At 35.9% G+C, this 21,313-nt stretch overlaps 1 protein-coding gene across 1 annotated transcript in view; it reads left to right on the top strand.

Moving 5' to 3' along the window:
- unc80 (unc80, NALCN channel complex subunit) overlaps nucleotides 1-21,313 on the top strand; it is a 136,937-nt gene that overhangs the window by 20,152 nt on the left and 95,472 nt on the right. The window contains exons 13-19 of the mRNA XM_088257457.1: nucleotides 1,184-1,335; nucleotides 4,855-4,884; nucleotides 11,085-11,223; nucleotides 12,734-12,925; nucleotides 14,754-14,933; nucleotides 16,737-16,876; nucleotides 20,931-21,181. Of these exons, the coding sequence (XP_088113583.1) occupies nucleotides 1,184-1,335; nucleotides 4,855-4,884; nucleotides 11,085-11,223; nucleotides 12,734-12,925; nucleotides 14,754-14,933; nucleotides 16,737-16,876; nucleotides 20,931-21,181 (1,084 nt within the window). The remainder of the gene's footprint in view (nucleotides 1-1,183; nucleotides 1,336-4,854; nucleotides 4,885-11,084; nucleotides 11,224-12,733; nucleotides 12,926-14,753; nucleotides 14,934-16,736; nucleotides 16,877-20,930; nucleotides 21,182-21,313) is intronic.

The raw sequence follows: 21,313 nt of genomic DNA, 5'->3' as shown, positions 1-21,313 counted from the left end.
ACAAAAAATAAAATAATAATATGTACAATGTCCGCCTCCGTAGTGTAATGGTCAACATACTTGGCCACTGTTCTGGAGGTCCCGGGCTCGATTCCCAGGGGGGTGTCAAAAAATATATGTAATTTTTTCACTCTAATATTTAATCAATATTACCCTGGACTGGTACCTGAAGCGGAGGGCCGGGCTGATCACCTTTCCTTCATGTGCTAACGATCAAGATAACACTGTGTTTATATGATGCAATGCCCTATGCACCATTGGGGTGCGGATAAGGATTCGAGAATAATATAATATGACGAAATGAAATTGGCTTTTTAGACCGGAATTTTGAAGATTGCCGTGGCAGTCAATATGTTAAGAAACATATTATTTTTTGACATCTCATCAAATATGAAGAAGAATATGGAAGTCTGGGCATTTACGGGGCTGACGACTCGGCGTATATGCCCAGACTTCCATATTCTTCTTCATCTTTGATATGATGTCAAAAAATAATGTGAAAATAACTCCTGTAATTGGAGATAATCCAGATTTTGTGAACGTTAAGAAACGTTTACTGAACCAGCTTACAGCAGGCGAGCCAACGATTATTTTTTATCTGCTGGTTAATTTAAAATATCCACTATGATGTATATATTATCATTATTATCATTTTTTATATTTTCTCATTTGTTTATTTTAAATATGCTTCATGTGCCTATTTATTATACCTGTTTATTGTTTTTATATTTTGCCATGTATTAGTATTAGTTTGTCCGCCTCCATAGTGTAGTGGTTAGCGCGCTAGGCTACTATGCTGGAGGTCCCGGGTTCGATTCCTAAGAGGGTCAAAATAAATATTAATGATTTTTCAGTATAATATTTATTTAATATGACCCTGGACTGGTACTTGAATCGGAAGGCTGATCACCTTTCCTTCGTGTATTTAACGATCAAGATAACACTGCTTCTATAGGTTGCAGTGCCCTATGCACCATTGGGGTGCGGAAAAGGGTTAGAAGAAGAAGAAGTATTAGTTTTGGTTATTTAAAAAAAATCTTTTTTGTTGCTTTATTATTTGTGTTCCAGTCTTGTTAACCTTAATCCCATGTCCCAAAATGAGAAATAGAAATTACTCATCGGGAATATTATATGTATATGTGACTTATGTATGTAATATGTTTTAAAATAAATAAATTTATAGGAATACCATCGCAGTTTGGACACTGGAGATGCGGACAGACCAGGATCAGCTCTCGGAAACAACTTCCCTCCATTATCTCCTGTGGCAGCGCACAGTAAGATCATGGCAACTCCGTCCAACCTGGTCAAAGGAAAGAGCATGCCAAGTCTCAGGTAAATAATCCCATTTTAACTCTGAACATCCTCAATTCCAATCAACCTTCTCATGGCAGCACAATGCCTGCACCTGGTGAAACCGCTGGTCAGGCGTTAACCGAAATCACACAATATCGCATTAGATAGGACAAAGCTTAATGCTTTGTTAATGCGTGGATAACTAGTAACCATCCGTTGATAATAATCTCATGTTATATTATGTAGTACAGAACAAAAAGCGCAGTAAGAGTATATACTGAACTAACTATTTACTTTTTATTTTTTACATAATTTCAAAATAAAACACAGAAAATAAGAGAAAAATAAACCTTTTTTTAAGAGAAATATTAGTGTTTTTTTTATTATTATTTACAAAAATACTTCAATTTCATACTATTTCTGTGAGCCTAAGCGACTCATTATTAGAAATATGAGTTGGTATCAAATTATGGTAGAGTGGATTCGAACCAAGAAACTCTGACTCAAGAGTCTGCGACACTAACCACGGGACCACAACCCGACACAATGCGTACAATAGTAATTTAGAATTCCCTATATTCCTCGCTTGTACTTACGACTCAGTACTTGCCCAAAGAGGTATGCGGAAGAGGGCAAGGTGAATAATTTTGATTATTTAAGTATTTTTAAGTAATTAAAGCCCAGTGACATTTGTATCTAAAATGGCACTTGGACTGCCATCTGTGGTTGTATTTAAACAATATAATCTCAAATCAAATCATATTTACTGGTGTAAGCATATTTTATTTATTCATGAAAATATTTTTCTTATAGCATCGACTATGATATAAATTTACTCCCCAGATACAGTTTTGTCCGCAGAAACTCACTCCCGGATGGGTCAATGAATTTTATTTTATTAATAATCAATTTTATCCTTTGATATCCTAAATTGATTTTTATACAATGAAAGTCCGCCTCCGTAGTGTAATGGTCAGCACGCTCGGCTACCGTTCTGGAGGTTCCGGGTTCGATTCCCGGGAGGGGTCAAATAAATATAAGTGATTTTTTCACTGTAATATTTATTTAATATTACCCTGGACTGGTACCTGAAGCGGAGGGCTGATCACCTTTCCTTCATGTGTAAACGTTCAAGATAACTCTGCGTTTATATGACGCAGTGCCTTATGCACCATTGGGGTGCGGATAAGGGTTTTATTATTATTATTATTATACAATGAAAGTTATCAAAGTATACTTTTTTTACATGGTGAAGAGTGGAATGTATCTACGTATGGGGAAATCAGCGTATGTCATATGTTCTTACTGCACTTTATGCTCTGTATGCCAATATAATAGATACAGTGTGACATCAGTTACAATATCGGATTAATTTAAATAATAAAATCTATTTGAAACATACACCTTTTAGTTATAAAGTGATAAATCAAAGGGTGGATCGAATGGGGTATTACTGGAGAGAGCCTTACAAAGTCACAACTTTTTTATCTTTGTCTAAATACCATGGTCCTTTAAAATCCTTATATGTACATAATTGATAACAAGATAATTATTTGAGTACCAATATCAAGATATTTTTATAAATATCTAATTTATGAATAATTCTTTTAAAATGGCAATCGGAGTCTGTGTAAAAACCTGCAATTGGCAGGTTTAAATGATTGCTATATACACTGGGTAATATGTACTATATTTTACCATGATTGACATTCATACGAGGCGGAAGAGTTCAAAGAGTTCAAGTTCAAGAGTTCAAAGAGCTCAAAATATTTTACTGGAAACTCAATTTGCTTTATAATTTCTGAAGCATGATTTCCTATGACTTATAGAATTAAATAGATGATTTCGTTTATTACCTTTTAGCAAAATCTATTCACCCTATAGAATAATAATAAGAATCGTCTCTTTCTCTGAAGTGCCACCAGAATTAGAAATCCAACATTGATCAATGAAAATTCAGAATGGTCTCCATTTGATTGTCATATTCTCAATATTTAGATCAACTTTTTGGGTCAATCTGATACAGTGCCCTATGCACCATTGGGTGCAGTAAGGGTCAGAAGGACAAAAGTAACTGTACATGTAATTGATTTTATTTTTACAAATTCTTAGAGAAAAGAAACTATCAAAATTTATTTCTTTTCATTAATTGATTCGGCAGTCACGTGGTGAAACTTATCCATTTTTAATTAAAATTTTACTTAGTAAATACCACTATTTCTTAAAATCTACCGTGACACGTGTTTTGATGCATTCCACTACGGTGTTTGAAAATGGTGCGGAATGCATCGAAACACGTGTGACAGTAGATTTTATGAAATAGTGGTATTTATTGAGTAAAATTTTAATTATTTTTTTTTTATCTACTTTGAAATAACTTTTACCAATTGCAAGACGTTTTTTTTATATTCTCATTTTTTAAACAGAAAATTATAAATGAAAAAAATAATACGGCATTTAAAATGACATCATTAAAATAGTAATAAAAGCATTTTAAGACAAGGTTATTACAAAGACAAATTATGTACCTTAATTGAAACAATGCTAGAATTAAGACCAGGATTTTTTTTTTGATACTATCAATGACATCCTTGAAGCATTAATTTTAATTAGACACTTATATTTATCCTCAAAACAGCCCAATTCCAATAAATTAGTGCTAGAAAGTAAAAAAATATACCTTCAATTATTAAAAGTTTCTTTTTTTGACAATATAATCTACTCTATAATTTCTATGAATCTGAAGATGGTCATTAATAACACTGTCCTTATCATTCATCGTTCACTTTGTGTAATACCACTTTGAATGATAAGAAGAGTTTTATATTACCATACCAAAAAGATAATAATACTTTTAATATCCAAAATATAGTCATTAATGTCAGAAAGTACTAATAAATCAATTTACACTACTTAGCCTCTAAAATTGTATTATTATATTACATTTGATTAAATTCCTACAAGGTACGTTTTGATTGGTTTGAAGGTATTTAAAAGTTCAAATATATATCGCTCGCTCCTTTCAAGAACGTCATAAATCAAAAATTGACAATTTTCAGTTGTGTATGTTATCGGAATGCCCAGAAAATGTACTATATCCCAGTAAAAGCGGCATATTTTTAACTTAATATTTACCCGCCACAGGGCAGAAAGTGTTATTTTTGCATTTTGAAGAAAGGGTATTGTTTAATTATTTTTTTAAAATACTAAATATTTTTCAAATGGGGATAAAACCTTCAGGTTTTACCTAATAAGATCTGTTGCACAGTAAAAAATTCAATAAGTGGCTTGATATTATTTTTAATACATTGTATTATATTTTTAAACTTTAAAAACGTTCTCCTGAAAAATCAAGGTTTTTGATTTATGACGTTGTTGAAAGGAGTGAGCGATATGTTACATTATTCAATGGTACTTCATTACCATTCAGATACAACTTGATAGGAGATGCATGTAATAAGACATATAAACACATACTACTAAGTATTTACTATCTCTTTCCCTTTTCCCTTTATTGATTCTCTATTTTCCGTCCTCTTCTGTCTTAAACACAAACAGCTGTTTGATAGATGAGCTGGCAGCAAGCGGGTAAGTCAACTGAATGCGGATGAACACTTAACACCATACCTTGCATCACTATACTTAGTTGAGCTCCTTTGTAGTATACTCATAGCTTGCTATACACTATGACACTCTCCTTATCATTCACCGTTTGCGTAATACCACTCAATTTTTTGATTGGTATTACACAAAAATGATGAATGATAAGAGAGTGTTATATTACCATACCACAAAGTAAATAATGCTTTTAAAATACAAAATATGTCATACACTATGTTTGGTCATTTCATTTAACTACCACTCGTCTTTTGAGGAGCAAAAAATACTTTAGAATTCTGTTTAATTTTAGTTAGAAAATTTACATATTGCATACCATAATTTCAGACAACTATGGTCCCAAAGTACTAATGTTAAAATTGCTTTGAACACCATGCCCTATTGTTACATAGGTGGTCACATATGAAAGTGAACGCCGCAGTGATCAGATTTATATTAATATATCTCGGACAACTGAAAAAATCAGTTAGTATTTCTCTATTGATCTGTAGATTTTAACGTCTAATGAAATTTTAATCCAGATAATAGAACATGCTAAATGGTATCCTGAATACTAATTGAATCTGAGTCCTTGAAAGCCAAATTGGCCATTCATAACGAAATGCTAGTGCAAAATAACCAATTACTAAAAAATAATATGTATAAACGCAAAATACCAAATTGGCAAAAGAAGAATGAAATCCTGTCCCTTAAATGGATATTTGCAAAATCAATGTATGACAGAATTAAAAATGAAGATAACACACTATAATTGAAAATATTAACAGTGGTTATTTAGGTATGTGGAGCGTAAGGATGACTAAGAGAGTATATTTGGTAATTTTGAATGGGAAAACAGAATTAGGACTGCCAAAAACACTTGGCACGACCAGAACTTAATATCTGGTTATGTCAAAAGTCTACATAACCAGAGGGCATATATGAGTAGATCTAGAGGAAGTTAAGAGAAAGCTAAGAGAAAGCTAAGAAGCTAAGAGAGTATGATCTAGAGGAAGCTAAGAGAAAGCTAAGAAGCTTAGAGAGTATGATCTAGAGGAAACTAAGAGAAAGCTAAGAAGCTAAAAGAGTATGATCTAGAGGAAGGTAAGAGAAAGCTAAAAAGCTAAGAGAGTATGATCTAGAGGAAGCTAAGAGAAATCTAAGAAGCTAAGACAGTATGATCTAGAGGAAGCTAAGAGAAAGCTAAGAAGCTAAGAGAGTATGATCTAGAGGAAGCTAAGAGAAAGCTAAGAAGCTAAGATAGTATGATCTAGAGGAAGCTAAGAGAAAGCTAAGAAGCTAAGAGAGTATGATCTAGAGGAAGCTAAGAGAAAGCTAAGAAGCTAAGAGAGTATGATCTAGAGGAAGCTGAGAGAAAGCTAAGGAGCTAAGAGAGTATGATCTAGAGGAAGCTAAAAGAAAGCTAAAAAGCTAAGAGAGTATGATCTAGAGGAAGCTAAGAGAAAGCTAAGAAGCTAAGACAGTATGATCTAGAGGAAGCTAAGAGAAAGCTAAGAAGCTAAGACAGTTTGATCTAGAGGAAGCTAAGAGAAAGCTAAGAAGCTAAAAGAGTATGATCTAGAGGAAGCTAAGAGAAAGCTAAGGAGCTAAGAGAGTATGATCTAGAGGAAGTTAAGAGAAAGCTAAGAAGCTAAGACAGTATGATCTAGAGGAAGCTAAGAAGCTAAGAGAGTATGATCTAGAGGAAGCTAAGAGAAAGCTAAAAAGCTAAGACAGTATGATCTAGAGGAAGCTAAGAGAAGGCTAAGAGAGTATGATCTAGAGGAAGCTAAAAGAAAGCTAAGAAGCTAAGAGAGTATGATCTAGAGGAAGCTAAGAGGAAGCTAAGAAGCTAAGAGGCTAAGACAGTATGATCTAGAGGAAGCTAAGAGAAAGCTAAGAAGCTAAGAGAGCATGATCTAGAGGAAGCTAAGAGGAAGCTAAGAAGCTAAGAGGCTAAGACAGTATGATCTAGAGGAAGCTAAGGGAAAGCTAAGAAGCTAAGAGAGCATGATCTAGAGGAAGCTAAGAGAAAGCTAAGAAGCTAAGAGAGTATGATCTAGAGGAAGCTAAGAGTGTGTGTCGGGACAGACGAGTGTGGTTTTCCACCCTCTTTGCAGAAAATTACCTCATAGTAGTATTAGTGGGAGTAAAATTTAATGCCTTTGCTCTGTAAAATGGAGATATGTTATTCTTTATTCAGTAAAGAAAATTCGCCAATAGGTTTTTAGTTACCAAGCGAGATCATTGAAAACAACTGGAAAACTGTTTTCCTATATAAACCCTCAAGTTTTCAGTGTTAAATATGGTCTTTGATTGGGAAAATTGCATGTTTGAACCAAAAAATTTGACCAGGGTTGCAGGAATAATGCTATGCACCGTATTGCTTTGTCGACAATATCATCAATATTGCTTCTAGCAGACAAGAAGCAAGAATTTATTGTAACCTAGAAGAAAGAAACATTGTAATAGTGTGTCATTTATTTAGGAAATTTTCACCTTCGTAAAAATAAGAATTCTTACAACATCAATGTAATAAATATCAAGTAATTACTTGCTATGCGACAAAGCTCACACATTCTAAACATTTTATTTTTTAATTCATTTGTATAACCTTTTAGAAGTAAAAGTACATTTGTAAAAAGCTTGTATTTTAAAAATGTATTGATTGTATGCTCGTATAATATTGTAAATTTAATGTAATATATTCGGTTAGTTTTAAAACTATTCGGTTAGTGTGATTAATATTACTATAATAATTGGATTAACCGATAATTTCATTGATAGTTCCTTGTGGAGCTTGGTTAATTTACTACAAAAAAATAATTTTTTTCAATATACCCTAACCTGTTGTCCTGATAAGTGCTGTAGGTCTTGAGTTTAATACCCGGAGGTCTCAAAATGAAAATATTTTTCAATATCATATGTATTCGATATTACTCTAAACTGACTCCTAAAGCACCTTGCCTTCATGAGATTAATGTTTATTTTAACAATACATTGATTATATGCAGTGCCTTATGCACCATTGAGTGCAAATAAGGATTAAAAGATGAACTTAACCTTTCAGAAATTAACCTAATATTATCTAGTATCATCAAGTATCTTTATTTATTGTTTCGGCATTAACTTTGTGGTAAGACATGTTACAATGATTAAAGAAAACACTTGTTTTTTACCACTTGAGTTTTATTATAGACTACATGTTTCAGAAGTTAAACTTCCATCATTCAGGTTTGTATAATAACTAAAATATAAAATTGTTCTATAAATAAGGAGAGGGGAAAGTAAATAAAAGGCCAAATTATGAATTATCTTGAAAATTTAGAAATAAAAAAAAACCTAGATTCTAATAATAATTTATTAAATAATATATTGTTTCAAAATTCTTCACCTTTGCTTTCCATTTTTCCGTTGTTTTCAAACTCCGTCCCTTGACTAACCCCTTCCCCTTACTTTCCCCTCTCCTTATTTGTAGAACAATTTTAAATTTTATATTTTAGTTATTATACAGACCTGAATGATGGAAGTTTAACTTCTGGAACATGTAGTCTATAATAAAACTCAAGTGGTAAAAAACAAGTGTTTTCTTTAATCATTGTATCAAGTATCTTGTTTGGTTTATTTTGGTTATTTAAGGTTAGATCTGATGAATTTTGACACATTGTTGTTAGGCGGTTTTCATTGACCCCGACTCTAATTAGTATACTAATAAGGGTCGTATACTAATCACAAGTAACTGCAAACCCAATTCCAATCAAGACAATGGTTTTTGGCATCTCCCGCTCTCTATCAACAGTATGTGAAAGGCGCTTTTAAGCATTTCCCGCAAACAATGTGCTTAGATAAGGGCTTTTTTTTTTAACAAAAAAGGTGCCAGAACTCACTTCATGTCAAGCTTTTTACATATAATAATATTTATGTTTTTTACATATTATACGTATAGATTTTAATTACATAAGCGCAAACATTGTTTCGTCTAATTGATTTTTAACATTTAAATAAATAAATACCTGAAAAAAGGTGCCAGAACGCCGTTCCACCGTGCTACATGCATGGGGAAAAAGCCCTGGTTTAGATAGTTATCTACGAGAAGACTGCTCTCCTAAAACTAGTTGTGTAAATTTTAAACCTTGTTAGTAGTACTTTAAATAAAATTAAAGAAGTCATAAATTATATTTTCATTAAACTAACCAGGCCACAAAGGAAATTATTCATTCAACTGTCGGTTAGTATTATAATTATTATTAGGTTTCATTCCTAATCATGTTTCCCGATTAAAACATATATAATTTATTTGCTAAACTACATAACTGTAACACAAACACATCATATTCCATAGACTCTACATCAATTTAAATTGAACAGCTTTATAAAACATGTCATTTTCGTAGTATTAAAAGTACTTTTGTAAATTCTGATATTGTATGTATTTTTTTTAGATTTCACAGCCATTCAGATACTGACTTTGATGCATTTTATATGATAGTGTATATTCCATGTGTTGTTTGCTTTTCTTGCTAATGTTTTTGACCATGTCGGTCCAGATGATGTGATATGCGAATATCAGCGGGCTGTGAAAAATTACAAGATCAATTTACACTGAAAAAGTCATAATAATGTAGTATTATTGTAGTATAATGTATTTTGATAACATGCAAGGTTCATTTATATAAGTGGGGGTCGATTTCTTCCTCTGGGGGTCAATTTCAACTCGCAGGGGGGTCTTAAGTATGTCCAAGAGAAAAGAATATGGGGCTAGTTTTCGGGAGATGCATTTGAAATCCTACAAATTTGAAAAGTAGCCATGTTGCTATACTATTAAACATTAAGGAATAAAGTCTTGGCAGACAGTAATGTCTTCTCTTCTTCTTCAAACCCTTATCTGCACCCCAATGGTGCAAAGGGAACTGCAGCATATAAACGCAATGTTAACTTAATCGTTAACATATGAAGGAAAGGTGATCAGCCCTCAGCTTCAGGTACCAGTCCAGAGTAAATATTAGAGTGAAAAAATCACTTTTATTTATTTGACCCCCCCTGTCTGCCTCCGTAGTGTGATGGTCAGCACGCTTGGCTACCGTTCTGGAGGTCCCGGGTTCAACATTAATGTACAATGTGTTAATGTACATACATAACTACCTAACAAAATTGTAGAGCTTTGAGCTGCAACATATCTACAAATAGGTAAACAGAGACCATGGCGTAGTTGGGCAGACGATTGTGAAACTGGCATCGTGGGTTTGATTCCCATCAATTGCAAAATGAATTCAAGGAATATTTATTTTCAATTGGTCTGGGTGTTTGTGATGTATTCTTCATAACTACCTTATCTAGACTTACTATCCTACCTGCAGAAAAAACCTCTAAAAGAGCCTTTGCGGGTTATTTCTTTAAAAAACTACAATACAAAATACAATACTCAAGAGTATAGCATAATGGTAGTCCATATTGTAAGATGAAGTAATTCCTTAACTTTTTTTTTAATGTTTTCATATCGCTCACTCCTTTCAAGAACGTCATAAATCAAAAATTGTCGATTTTCAGTAGTGCATGTTTTCGGAATGCCCAGAAAATGTACTATATCCTAGCAAAAGTGGCATATTTTTAAATTAATATTTACCCGCTACAGGGCAGAAAGTGTTGTTTTTGCATTTTGAAGAAAAGGTATTGTTTGATTATTTTTTAAAATATATTAAATATTTTTCAAATGGAGAAAAAACCTTCAGGTTTTTCCTAAAAAGATTTGTTGCACATTAAAAAGTTCAATAAGTGGCTTGATATTTATTTTTAATACACTGTATTATATTTTTAAACTTTAAAAACGTTCTCCTGAAAAATCAAGTTTTTTCATTTATGACGTTCTTGAAAGGAGTGAGCGATATATATATATATATATATTGTTAATATTTGAACTAGTATCATTGTACTTAAGTTTTGAACTGACATTTCTTGGTGGAACTACATTTCATATAATAAAATAACAACTTTATAGTTTTTCCAAACATATTTGGTCAGTGACCAGGTTTCGTCATTACCGACATCACCAGTCTGATGATGTCAGTAATGAAAAAACAATATATTTCTTATTTTATTATATAGGATTATTGTGGTTTTTGGTTTTCATCATATGAAGCTATGTGGAGTTTGACTTTTGGCCACGTGTAATTACATACATGCTTTTTACACAGGTACATTGGGGAAATTAGAACTGAGAGGCGTAAACCATTTGACCTTCAGTACAGTCACCCACCAGCAACTCAGAACCCCATCATAACCGTCACGGAGCACACTCCGATTCCTTCACCTGATTATATGAAAACCAGACAGGTTAGTTGTCTCTTCTTCTTCTTTTTGGTGTAGGCCTCGTGGTTTATTTTTGAGAGGGATTAGCCTCCTGCGAAGTTGATTCCCAGCTGCTGTCAGTCCATCTCTTTGGTGGTCTTCCCTTGAGTCATCTATCTTGCGATTGGCCGTGCAGTGCGATGTGGAAGAGTCTGGATGGTTCCATTGTCCTCGCATGCCCATACCATTGTCTTCTTCGTTGTCTTCCCCACCTAATGATGTCTTGGATCTCGCATATTTCTCTTATAATACTCTCAGATATGCTCCTTAGAGTTAGTTATGATATTTATTGTTATTTATATCAGACGTTGGATTATTCATCCAACAGATGATATATCAATATTATAGATATATCAACTTGAGATCAAGATCAATCGTTTTTATACGAAAGAATCAGGAAATTTGAATATCCCAGGGCATTTGGTATTTGGCAGGCTTGGAAATTCGTTTATACACTTTTGTACTGTTCACCGTTCTGCCCATTATTGAACATCCGTATGGCATTAATTTTTTAAAGTTGTATATATGCAATATTGTTAGTTTCCTTTCATATGCCTGTTCTTATTTGATACATTTGTAAGTTATTTCAGGCTTATTTCAGAAATGTTATTTCATACTCTCTCTCCTTAAAATAATATAAGCAACATACATATTTTCTTGAATAAAAAATAAATTTAAACTAGTAAACATGATTTGCCATACATCAAAATTATCGGTGTTTTATTTAACATGTTTTCTTTGACAGCGTCATTACGATGAGGTCACAAATCTTTGTTTTAAGTAAAATGTCATAAGTAAATCAGAAAGTTCATTCAGGACATTCAGTCTGAGGGTTTGTCCTTCCCGCTGAATTTCCAACACCTATTGTCAATGAACTCAAAAAATGTTAACGGTGCGATTATTAAACATTTAAAAAAGTATGGCAAAAGCGTGTGACCCCAAAAAAAATCAATAAAAAAAAAAAAATATTTAAGTATATAAAATCACTAGTATGGCAGGTATCACCCAAAATTGGGTGCCTTGCCAAAAAAATAAAAAAAAATAAAAAATAAAAAAATCAGAATTATAATCTGAAGTGTCATATTAGTGTTTACATAAAATCACAGATGGCAGTACAAGTGCTATTTTACAAACAAATGTTACCAGGCTTCAGTTATAAGCCCATACTCTTTTGAGGAAAGTTTTGAGCGAGTGTTTTTGCCTAGAATTTTTACTCATGAATTACATGAAATTATAGTAACTTTAAACATAAAGAGTAAATCCACTCACAAGTAGGCATAGGCTATGAAACTTTTTAAGTTGAAGCCTGAGTAGGGACATGATAAACGGTGTTGCATAAGCCGTAGCTAGATTTCAGAGTCACTTGAACGTTAGGTAATTCAAAAAAAAAAAAAAGGAAAGTTTTGTTTTATGACTATGTATGCTCATACTCCGGGACAGGTTCAACATGTTTTGGCTGTGTTTTGTATGCGTTGTTATTTGTCTGTAATCTCAGGGTAGCTTGGAGTCCCAGATGGATTCAGTGAGCATGCAGGGAACCCACATGACCACAGAGAGGAAGCCGAGTCTCACGCGCTCGCAGACGGACTCCAATATAACGTACATCACAGACGAGATACAGGAAGCGCCCGGGTCTCTGTGCTATATCACCCGAGATGGAGACATTGACTTCATGGTCATTCTGAAGGTAAATACTTGCTTTGTACGTAACATTATGTCGTAACATCCAAAACAACACCTTCTTTATATTCCTCAAACCCTTGTCCGCACTCCAATGGTGCATAGGGCACTGCATCATATAAATGCAGTGTTATTATTTATCGTTAACTCGGGAAGGAAAGGTGATCAGCCCTTTGCTTCAGGTATGGAGACGGATCTGAATGTGGAATATTCGTACGTCGGTGATCACCAGATATGGTGACGTAGTTACCCAATGTGGGGAAGTGTGCGTTTTGCGCTAATTACGTGCATCCACGTCTCCATTTAATGCTCCTCAGAAGTTGCATTTATATTAATGGATGAAGAAATAAATAGATACACTTACTTGAATGATTCACGTTATATTCACAAAGATTATGCTTACAAATAACTAAGATTACTGATTCTAGTACTAGGTTTATATTCAAAGTACTAGGTTTATATACAAATTTTATATGCAGTAAATGGGCAACTGAAGGTAGGTCAGGTCGCTCGGGTGGCTTGGGACGAGAGAGGAAGTACCTCGCCTCGTCATTGCTTATAAAGGCGTGGTGAAGTCATGCTGTGCACAAGTGCACGGCCGTCTATGGTTTGTCATCATCAGTTCGTCTATGGTGGTCGGGGCCGACCGAAACACCACACAGGTTTTCATCCAGGGTAATGTTTATTTAGTCAACATCATGCTCACCCAATGCGGCACTCTATGCACCATTTAAAAAATAATGATTAATACTTGTGTTTTTATTATATGCACGAATATTTTATAACCATACTATTTTTATGACCCTAAGCGACTTATTAAAAATGGTATAAAGTTACGGTGGAATGTGTTTAAACCAAAAAACTCTAAGGGTAGTGACTGACCAGAGCCGTTTCATCATAATGTAATACGTTACGATACGAGCATTTGTATAGTCAGTACAGCGAGCCGAGTCCTCCATCCATAGTTTCGGATGCTCGCCGCGAGCGATGTTACGATGAAATTCTCCGGTCAGTCACTACCCTAAGGACGCTTCTCCACTACCCGGAATTTTACTGTCCGGCAGTCCGGTTTTGAAAAATGAAAGCAACTACGACAGTTAAGCATGATCGAATTTACGTGCAACGTGTTCACGCACCGATCAAGAGCTCCAATCCGAAGAAAGATGGACAAAAGCACAAACCAATCCAAGCCAATCATCGTTTTAAAATGCTAATTGATGTGCCGGACGGTAAAATTCCGTGTAATTCCGTGTAGTGGACAAACGCGCTAAGAGTGTACTATACTAACCACGGGACCACAAGCTGAGTAAGTACAAATGGAGATAAGAAATGTAATTAAATTTAACTTTGCTTCTGGACTTCTTTTTCTAATGGCTTTGTAATTTTAAAATAGGTTATAAATCTGTATTGTCAAAAAGTATATATTACGAATAATGATTCAAAAACTATTTGTTTTTTACCCAAAAAAGATCCGGCCATTGGCATCACACCTACTTTACTTCTTCAAACCCTTATCCGTACCCGATGGTGCATAGTGCACTGCATAAAATTAAGATAGATGCATTGAGATGGATTTAACATGTGGAACGAATGATTGAAAAACGAACGGTAAAACAAACTAATTTAAGTGTTTCTTCTTCATCTTCAAACCCTTATCCGCACCTAATGGTGCAAAGGGCACTGCATAATATATATATATACGCAGTGTTACCTTGATCGTTAACACATGAAGGAAAGGTGATCAGCCCTCCGCTTCAGGAACCAGACCAGGGTAACATTGAATATAAAATAGAGTGAAAAACATACTTTTAACAATGTCGATTAAAAATTTTCAGGCAGTCCATTTCTCCGCCCTCCGTGACAACCTGTGCTGGACCGTTCGTGTGATCGAGGTGATGCTGAACCTAGTGGAGGTGTTGCTGGATGTCGGAGTCCTCAAATTGGGGAAGTGTCATCCCAAGGCGCACTCCGACTCTCCGACCAAGGAAGGAACCTGTTCTGCGGATCCATGCAAGGTCAGCAAAGCTAAAAGAAAATTATTCAAAAATATATTCTGAGCTTTAACACTTTCGTGTCGGGTACAAATTGTATTAAAATTACTACTGGGGCAATTTTTTTTGGCCAAACTGCCAAAATTGAGTGATACATCTGAGGTAGTCTTATACATATGCAAAAAAATGCATTGTTTTTTAAAAATGGCTGTTACGTCTAATGGTACTGGAACACTGATGATGAGGAAGACGGAAACGCGCAAATGAAGACAATCATTTATTCATCGAAAATTATAATACACTTATAAGGGCGAGAAGAACAAAGCGACGCCAATAGACAAAGAACGTGCGCGACGTATATACGTTTCAATTTTAATCTTATCTGAGCACACAAATATTTGCCCTCCACCCTTTATATATAATTTTAAAGGAGTTACATGTGGTGGGGACAATATTATGAATAAATAATGTAGATGAACTGCGTCTCTTTGTTCTTCTCGCATACATTTATGAATACAATTTTAATTCACTAATTCTTTTGAAAAATACAAAAATTTGGAAGAAACAATGACCATAAAAAACTAACTAACTAACTAACTAACCATCACGCCGCTTCCCCGCAGGGGTAGGCAGAGAGAATAGAGCGCCACACCACTCTGTCCTTGCAAACATTCTTCGCCTCTTCCACATTCATGCGTCTCCTCATACATACCCGCCGATTGTTACGACTCCTAACCTGATCACTTTCAAGTATTTGGCATACCTGATCGTGCCATGTTTTTCTCGGTCTTCCTCTGCTTCTTTTCCCGCTAACATTCGCCTCATAAATTTGTTTTACCATTCTTTCCTCACTCATTCGTTCTACATGTCCAAACCATCTCAACACACCTTTCTTAATTTTATCGATAATGCTTATCTCAGCTTTGCATTCCTTCCTTATTTCACTATTCGCACATCTATCATACATCGTTTTGTTACACATTCTTCTGAGAGATCGCATTTCGACTGCATTCAGTCTACTTTCATCCTTCTTTTGCCAACTCCATGTTTCACTTCCATACATTACAGTTGGAACCAGGACTCCGTTGTGCACTGCCAGTTTAGCTTCCGCTGATAGGTTTTTGACCATAAATACGAATAGGTTTTTGACCATAAATATTAAACTAATAGGAATTTTAAAACAAAATTTTCAGAAATACTTCTTTATAACCTCAAGTATTTAAATAGTATATATTTCAGAGGGTCTCAATCTGTATTCCATATATTCATAGCCACATGTTATTTTGTTTTGGTTAATAAAACCCTTGTAGTGACATCTGTAGGCAAAATCTCAAAGTACCTACTATAGCACTGATCTTTTTTTACTTTCAAACATACACAAAGACTCAATTATGAGTCATCTGTGGCGAATATAGTGATCAAGTCCGATAACCAAATTGAGTAATGACTTCATTTAAATAAGTCATGTTTTAATTTGATCTCCCATATCTTATCCACCTCTGTAGTGTAATGGTCAGCACGCTCGGCTACCGTTCTGGAGGTCCCGGGTTCGATTCCCAAGGGGGGTAAAAATAAATGTAAGTGATTTTTTCGCTGTAATATTTATTCAATATTACCATGGACTGGTACCTGAAGCGGAGGGCTGATCACCTTTCCTTCATAAGTAAAACGATCATGATAACACTGCGTTTATATGACACAGTGCCCTATGCACCATTGGGGTGCGGATAAGGGTTTTATTGTTATTTATTTATTATATCTTATTTATATTTTTTCCCCGAGTCTTTATATTTTCTCTTAAAAATTATACTGTTTTTCATTTTGCAGAACGATGAATCCAACATATTGATGGGACAATCGAGCCAAGATTCCCCGACTGCTGAAAAACCCGAGCCACGAAAAGATAGCAGCAAGACTTCTGATACTGCTTCGTGTCCTCACTATCTCATTTTAAACGTCATCATGAGGTAAGTTCTTTCACTCATTGAATTACACTCTAATACTTATTCAATATGCCCTGGACTGGTACCTGAAGCGGAGGGCTGATCACCTTTCCTTCGTGTGATAACGATCAAGATAATACTGCGTTTGTATGATGAAGTGCCCTATGCACCATTGGGGTGTGGATAAGGGTTCGAATGAATGAATTACGTGAAATTATAGTAACTTTAAAAATAAATAGTAAGACTAATAAATGTCTCTAGTGAAGTTCTAGTGATTCAAGAACAAGGTTTCTAAATTGGTTCATATCAAGAATTTGAGTAGTGTGGTTGTCAATAATGGGTAGAATTGGTGAATGTTACACGTGTGTAAAGCGATCATTTAAACCAGCCTATGATGGTCGTCAGCCCCGTAAATGCCCAGACTTCCATATTCTTCTTCATCTTTGATGAGATGTCAAAAAATAATCAATCAATCAATCAAACCCCTATCCGCACCCCAATGGTGCATAGGGCACTGCATCATATAAACGCACTGTTATCTTAATCATTAACACATGAAGGAAAGGTGACAGCCCTCCGCTTCAGGTACCAGTCCAGGATAATATTGAATAAATATTAGAGTGAAAAAAATCACTTATATTTATTTGACCCTCCCTGGGAATCGAACCCGGGACCTCCAGTACGGTAGTCGAGCGTGCTGACCATTACACTACGGAGGCGGACAAAAAATAATATAAATATTAAACCCACTATAAGTACAGTGTAGGAATAGGCTATAATAAAGTTGAGGAGAGAAGGGTCTTAAACATACCCTCGACCGGTAGCTTACTAAATTCAATGTTTGCGAATACCCCCTTAAGCGGTTGCAATATCTCTCCTCTAAGCCCATGCCCCAGATGCTACAACTAGCCATTGTAACGATCTGCCTTCTTCCCACACCTCGTCGACCTTCTATTTGGCCTTTTATGATTGTGTGGTGAGCCAACCAGCTCCGACCACCATAGACGAATGTACCACGAACGAACGTGACGCCACCACGTCATTGCGGACTAGCGTGACGTCACCACGCGAAGAACGAGATGGGATCTTTAAAAGGACTGACAACTTTTAATGTAACATAGTTTATTGAAACGATTATGCGGTAAAATGAAGTATATTCTCTCTCGTCCCCAGCCGCCAGAGCGACCAGACCTACCTTCAGTTGCCATTTTACCGCATAGTCGGTTCAATAAACTATGTAACATTAAAAGTGCAATGTGATCAGTGATCAATTCTTTTTTCATAAATATAAACGTAGTATTTATGGTAACTGCAGACAGTTGGTGGAATTCCATATTGAATTGTTGGGTAATATATCCAAAATAAAACAAGGTTTGTTGGATTGAATTCTACATTTATTTATGTATATGTTAATACGTGACGCGTTTCGTCTTCTTAGGACATTATCAAACACTCATTGTTTGACGCGCGTTTGAAACGCGTCACGTATTAACATATACATAAATATTATTTTTTGACATCTCATCAAAGATGAAGAAGAATATGGAAGTCTGGGCATTTACGGGGCTGACGACCGTCATAGGCTGGTAGTGATCACTTTACACACGTGTAACATTCACCAATTCTACCCATTATTGACAACCACACTACTCAAATTCTTGGAAGTTCTGTATATATGAACCAATTTAGAAACCTTGTTCTTGAATCACTAAAACTTCACTAGAGACATCTATTAAGTGAATTATTATCTATCTAGTGAAGTTCTAGTGATTCAAGAACAAGGTTTCTAAATTGGTTCATGTATACAGAACTTCCAAGAATTTGAGTAGTGTGGTTGTCAATAATGGGTAGAATTGGTGAATGTTACACGTGTGTAAAGCGATCACTTAAACCAGACTATGACGGTCGTCAGCCCCGTAAATGCCCAGACTTCCATATTCTTCTTCATCTTTGATGAGATGTCAAAAATAATATGAAAATAACTCCTGTAATTGGAGATAATCCAGATTTTGTGAACAAGTATTTGGACACACTCAAAATGTTGTGTATACATAAATAAATGTAAAATTCAATCCAACAAACCTTGTTTTATTGTTGGATATATTACCCAACAATAAACGTAGTAATAAACATTCCATACCATTGTAAATATTGCATAAATGTGGAATCAAGTGAGTTGCTTATCTAATTTAACTACCATCCTTTTTAAATGCAACCTTCTGAGAAATGAATGGTGGATGTGAGCTCATAAAAATACGTGCAATCAATCTCCGTTCCCACAATCAGGTGCAATGGCTCGTATTTCTCTCCTCTGAGCACATGCCCAAGATGATTCAATTAGCCATTGCAATGATCTGCCTTCTTCCCACACCTCGTCTACCTTCTATTTTGCCTTATATGATCAGGTGCAATAGCTTGTACTTCTCTCCTCTAAGCACACACCGCAGATACTAAAACTAGTCATTGTAATGATCTGCCTTCTTCCCACACCTTCTATTTTGCCTTTTATGATCAGGTGCAATAGCTCGTACTTCTCTCCTTTAAGTACATGCCGCAGATACTAAAATTAGTCATTGTAATGATCTGCCTTCTTCCCACCTCTTCCCACACCTTCTATTTTGCCTTTTATGATCAGGTGCAATAGCTTGTACTTCTCTCCTTTAAGCACATGCCACAGATACTAAAATTAGTCATTGTAATGATCTGCCTTCTTCCCACACCTTCCCACACCTCCAATTAGGTGCAATGGCTCGTATTTCTCTCCTCTGAGCACATGCCCAAGATGATTCAATTAGCCATTGCAATGATCTGCCTTCTTCCCACACTTCGTCTACCTTCTATTTTGTCTTTTATGATCAGGTGCAATACCTCTTACTTCACTCCTCTAAGCACATACCGCAGATACTAAAAAAAGTCATTGTTTTGATCTGCCTTCTTCCCACACCTTTTATTTTGCCTTTTACGATCAGGTGCAATAGCTCGTACTTCTCTCTTTTAAGCACATGCCACAGGTACTAAAACTAGTCATTGTAATGATTTGCCTTCTTCCCACACCTCGTCTACCTTCTATTTTGCCTTTTATGATCAGGTGCAATAGCTCGTACTTCTCTCTTTTAAGCACATGCCACAGATACTAAAACTAGTCATTGTAATGATTTGCCTTCTTCCCACACCTCGTCTACCTTCTATTTTGCCTTTTATGATCAGGTGCAATAGCTCGTACTTCTCTCTTTTAAGCACATGCCACAGATACTAAAACTAGTCATTGTAATGATTTGCCTTCTTCCCACACCTTCTATTTTGTCTTTTATGATCATGTGCAATAGCTCGTATTTTTCTCCTCTAAGCACATGCCGCAGATACTAAAACTAGTCATTATAATGATCTGCCTTATTCCCACACCTTCTATTTTGCCTTATAGGATCAGGTGCAATAGCTCGTACTTCTCTCCTTTAAGCACATGCTGCACATACCAAAATTAGTCATAATAGTGATCTGCCTTCTTCCCACACCTTTTATTTTGCCTTATATGATCAGGTGCAATAGCTTGTACTTCTCTCCTCTAAGTACATGCCGCAGATACTAAAACTAGTCATTGTAATGATCTGCCTTCTTCCCACACCTTTTATTTTACCTTATATGATCAGGTGCAATAGCTCCTACTTCTCTCCTTTAAGCACATGCCGCAGATACTAAAACTAGTGATTGTAATGATCTGCCTTCCTCCCACATCTTCCCACACCTTCTATTTTGCCTTATATGATCAGGTGCAATAGCTCCTACTTCTCTCCTCTAAGCACATTCCGCAGATACTAAAACTAGTCATTGTTATGATCTACCTTCTTCCCACACCATTTATTTTGCCTTATATGATCAGGTGCAATAGCTCGTACTTCTCTCCTTTAAGCACATGCCGCAGATACTAAAACTAGTGATTGTAATGATCTGCCTTCCTCCCACATCTTCCCACACCTTCTATTTTGCCTTATATGATCAGATGCAATAGCTCGTACTTCTCTCCTCCGAGCATATGATCCAGATCCATTGTAATCAAGTAACTGGTCCTTCCTGTCCCCAGGGTGATCCAGCAGCTGGGCTGCAGCCAGGGGTGCGGTGGCGGCGCGCGCGGGCCGCCCGCCGAGTGCCTGCGCGTGCAGGCGCGCTGCCTGCTGGGGCGCGTGCGGCGCGCTGCCCCGGCGCCCGTGGCGCAGCTGCTGCGCGCCGCCGCCGCGCGCGCGCCGCTCTCGCGCCTGCTGCCCTTCCTGCACGCCTACCTCGCCTTCTGCGTGGACCCCAGCACACTACTGTCGCCGCTCAGTCAGTATAACAGTACTGGACCCTTCTAATAGTCATCGCATCGCATCGCTATCTCATACCTCACTCCTTTACTTCATCTTCATCTTCTTCTGCTTTGGTTAGGACTGTGTCGTCTAGTTCTCGGAACCTGCTCGTAAGAGGTGG

Source organism: Brachycentrus maculatus, unplaced genomic scaffold (genome assembly GCF_059751285.1).
Source record: "Brachycentrus maculatus isolate JH-2025_06_01 unplaced genomic scaffold, ASM5975128v1 h1tg000081l, whole genome shotgun sequence".
Classification (NCBI taxonomy): domain Eukaryota; kingdom Metazoa; phylum Arthropoda; class Insecta; order Trichoptera; family Brachycentridae; genus Brachycentrus; species Brachycentrus maculatus.
Note: the sequence above shows the minus strand (reverse complement) of the source record. Positions and strands in the feature narration are given on the sequence as shown.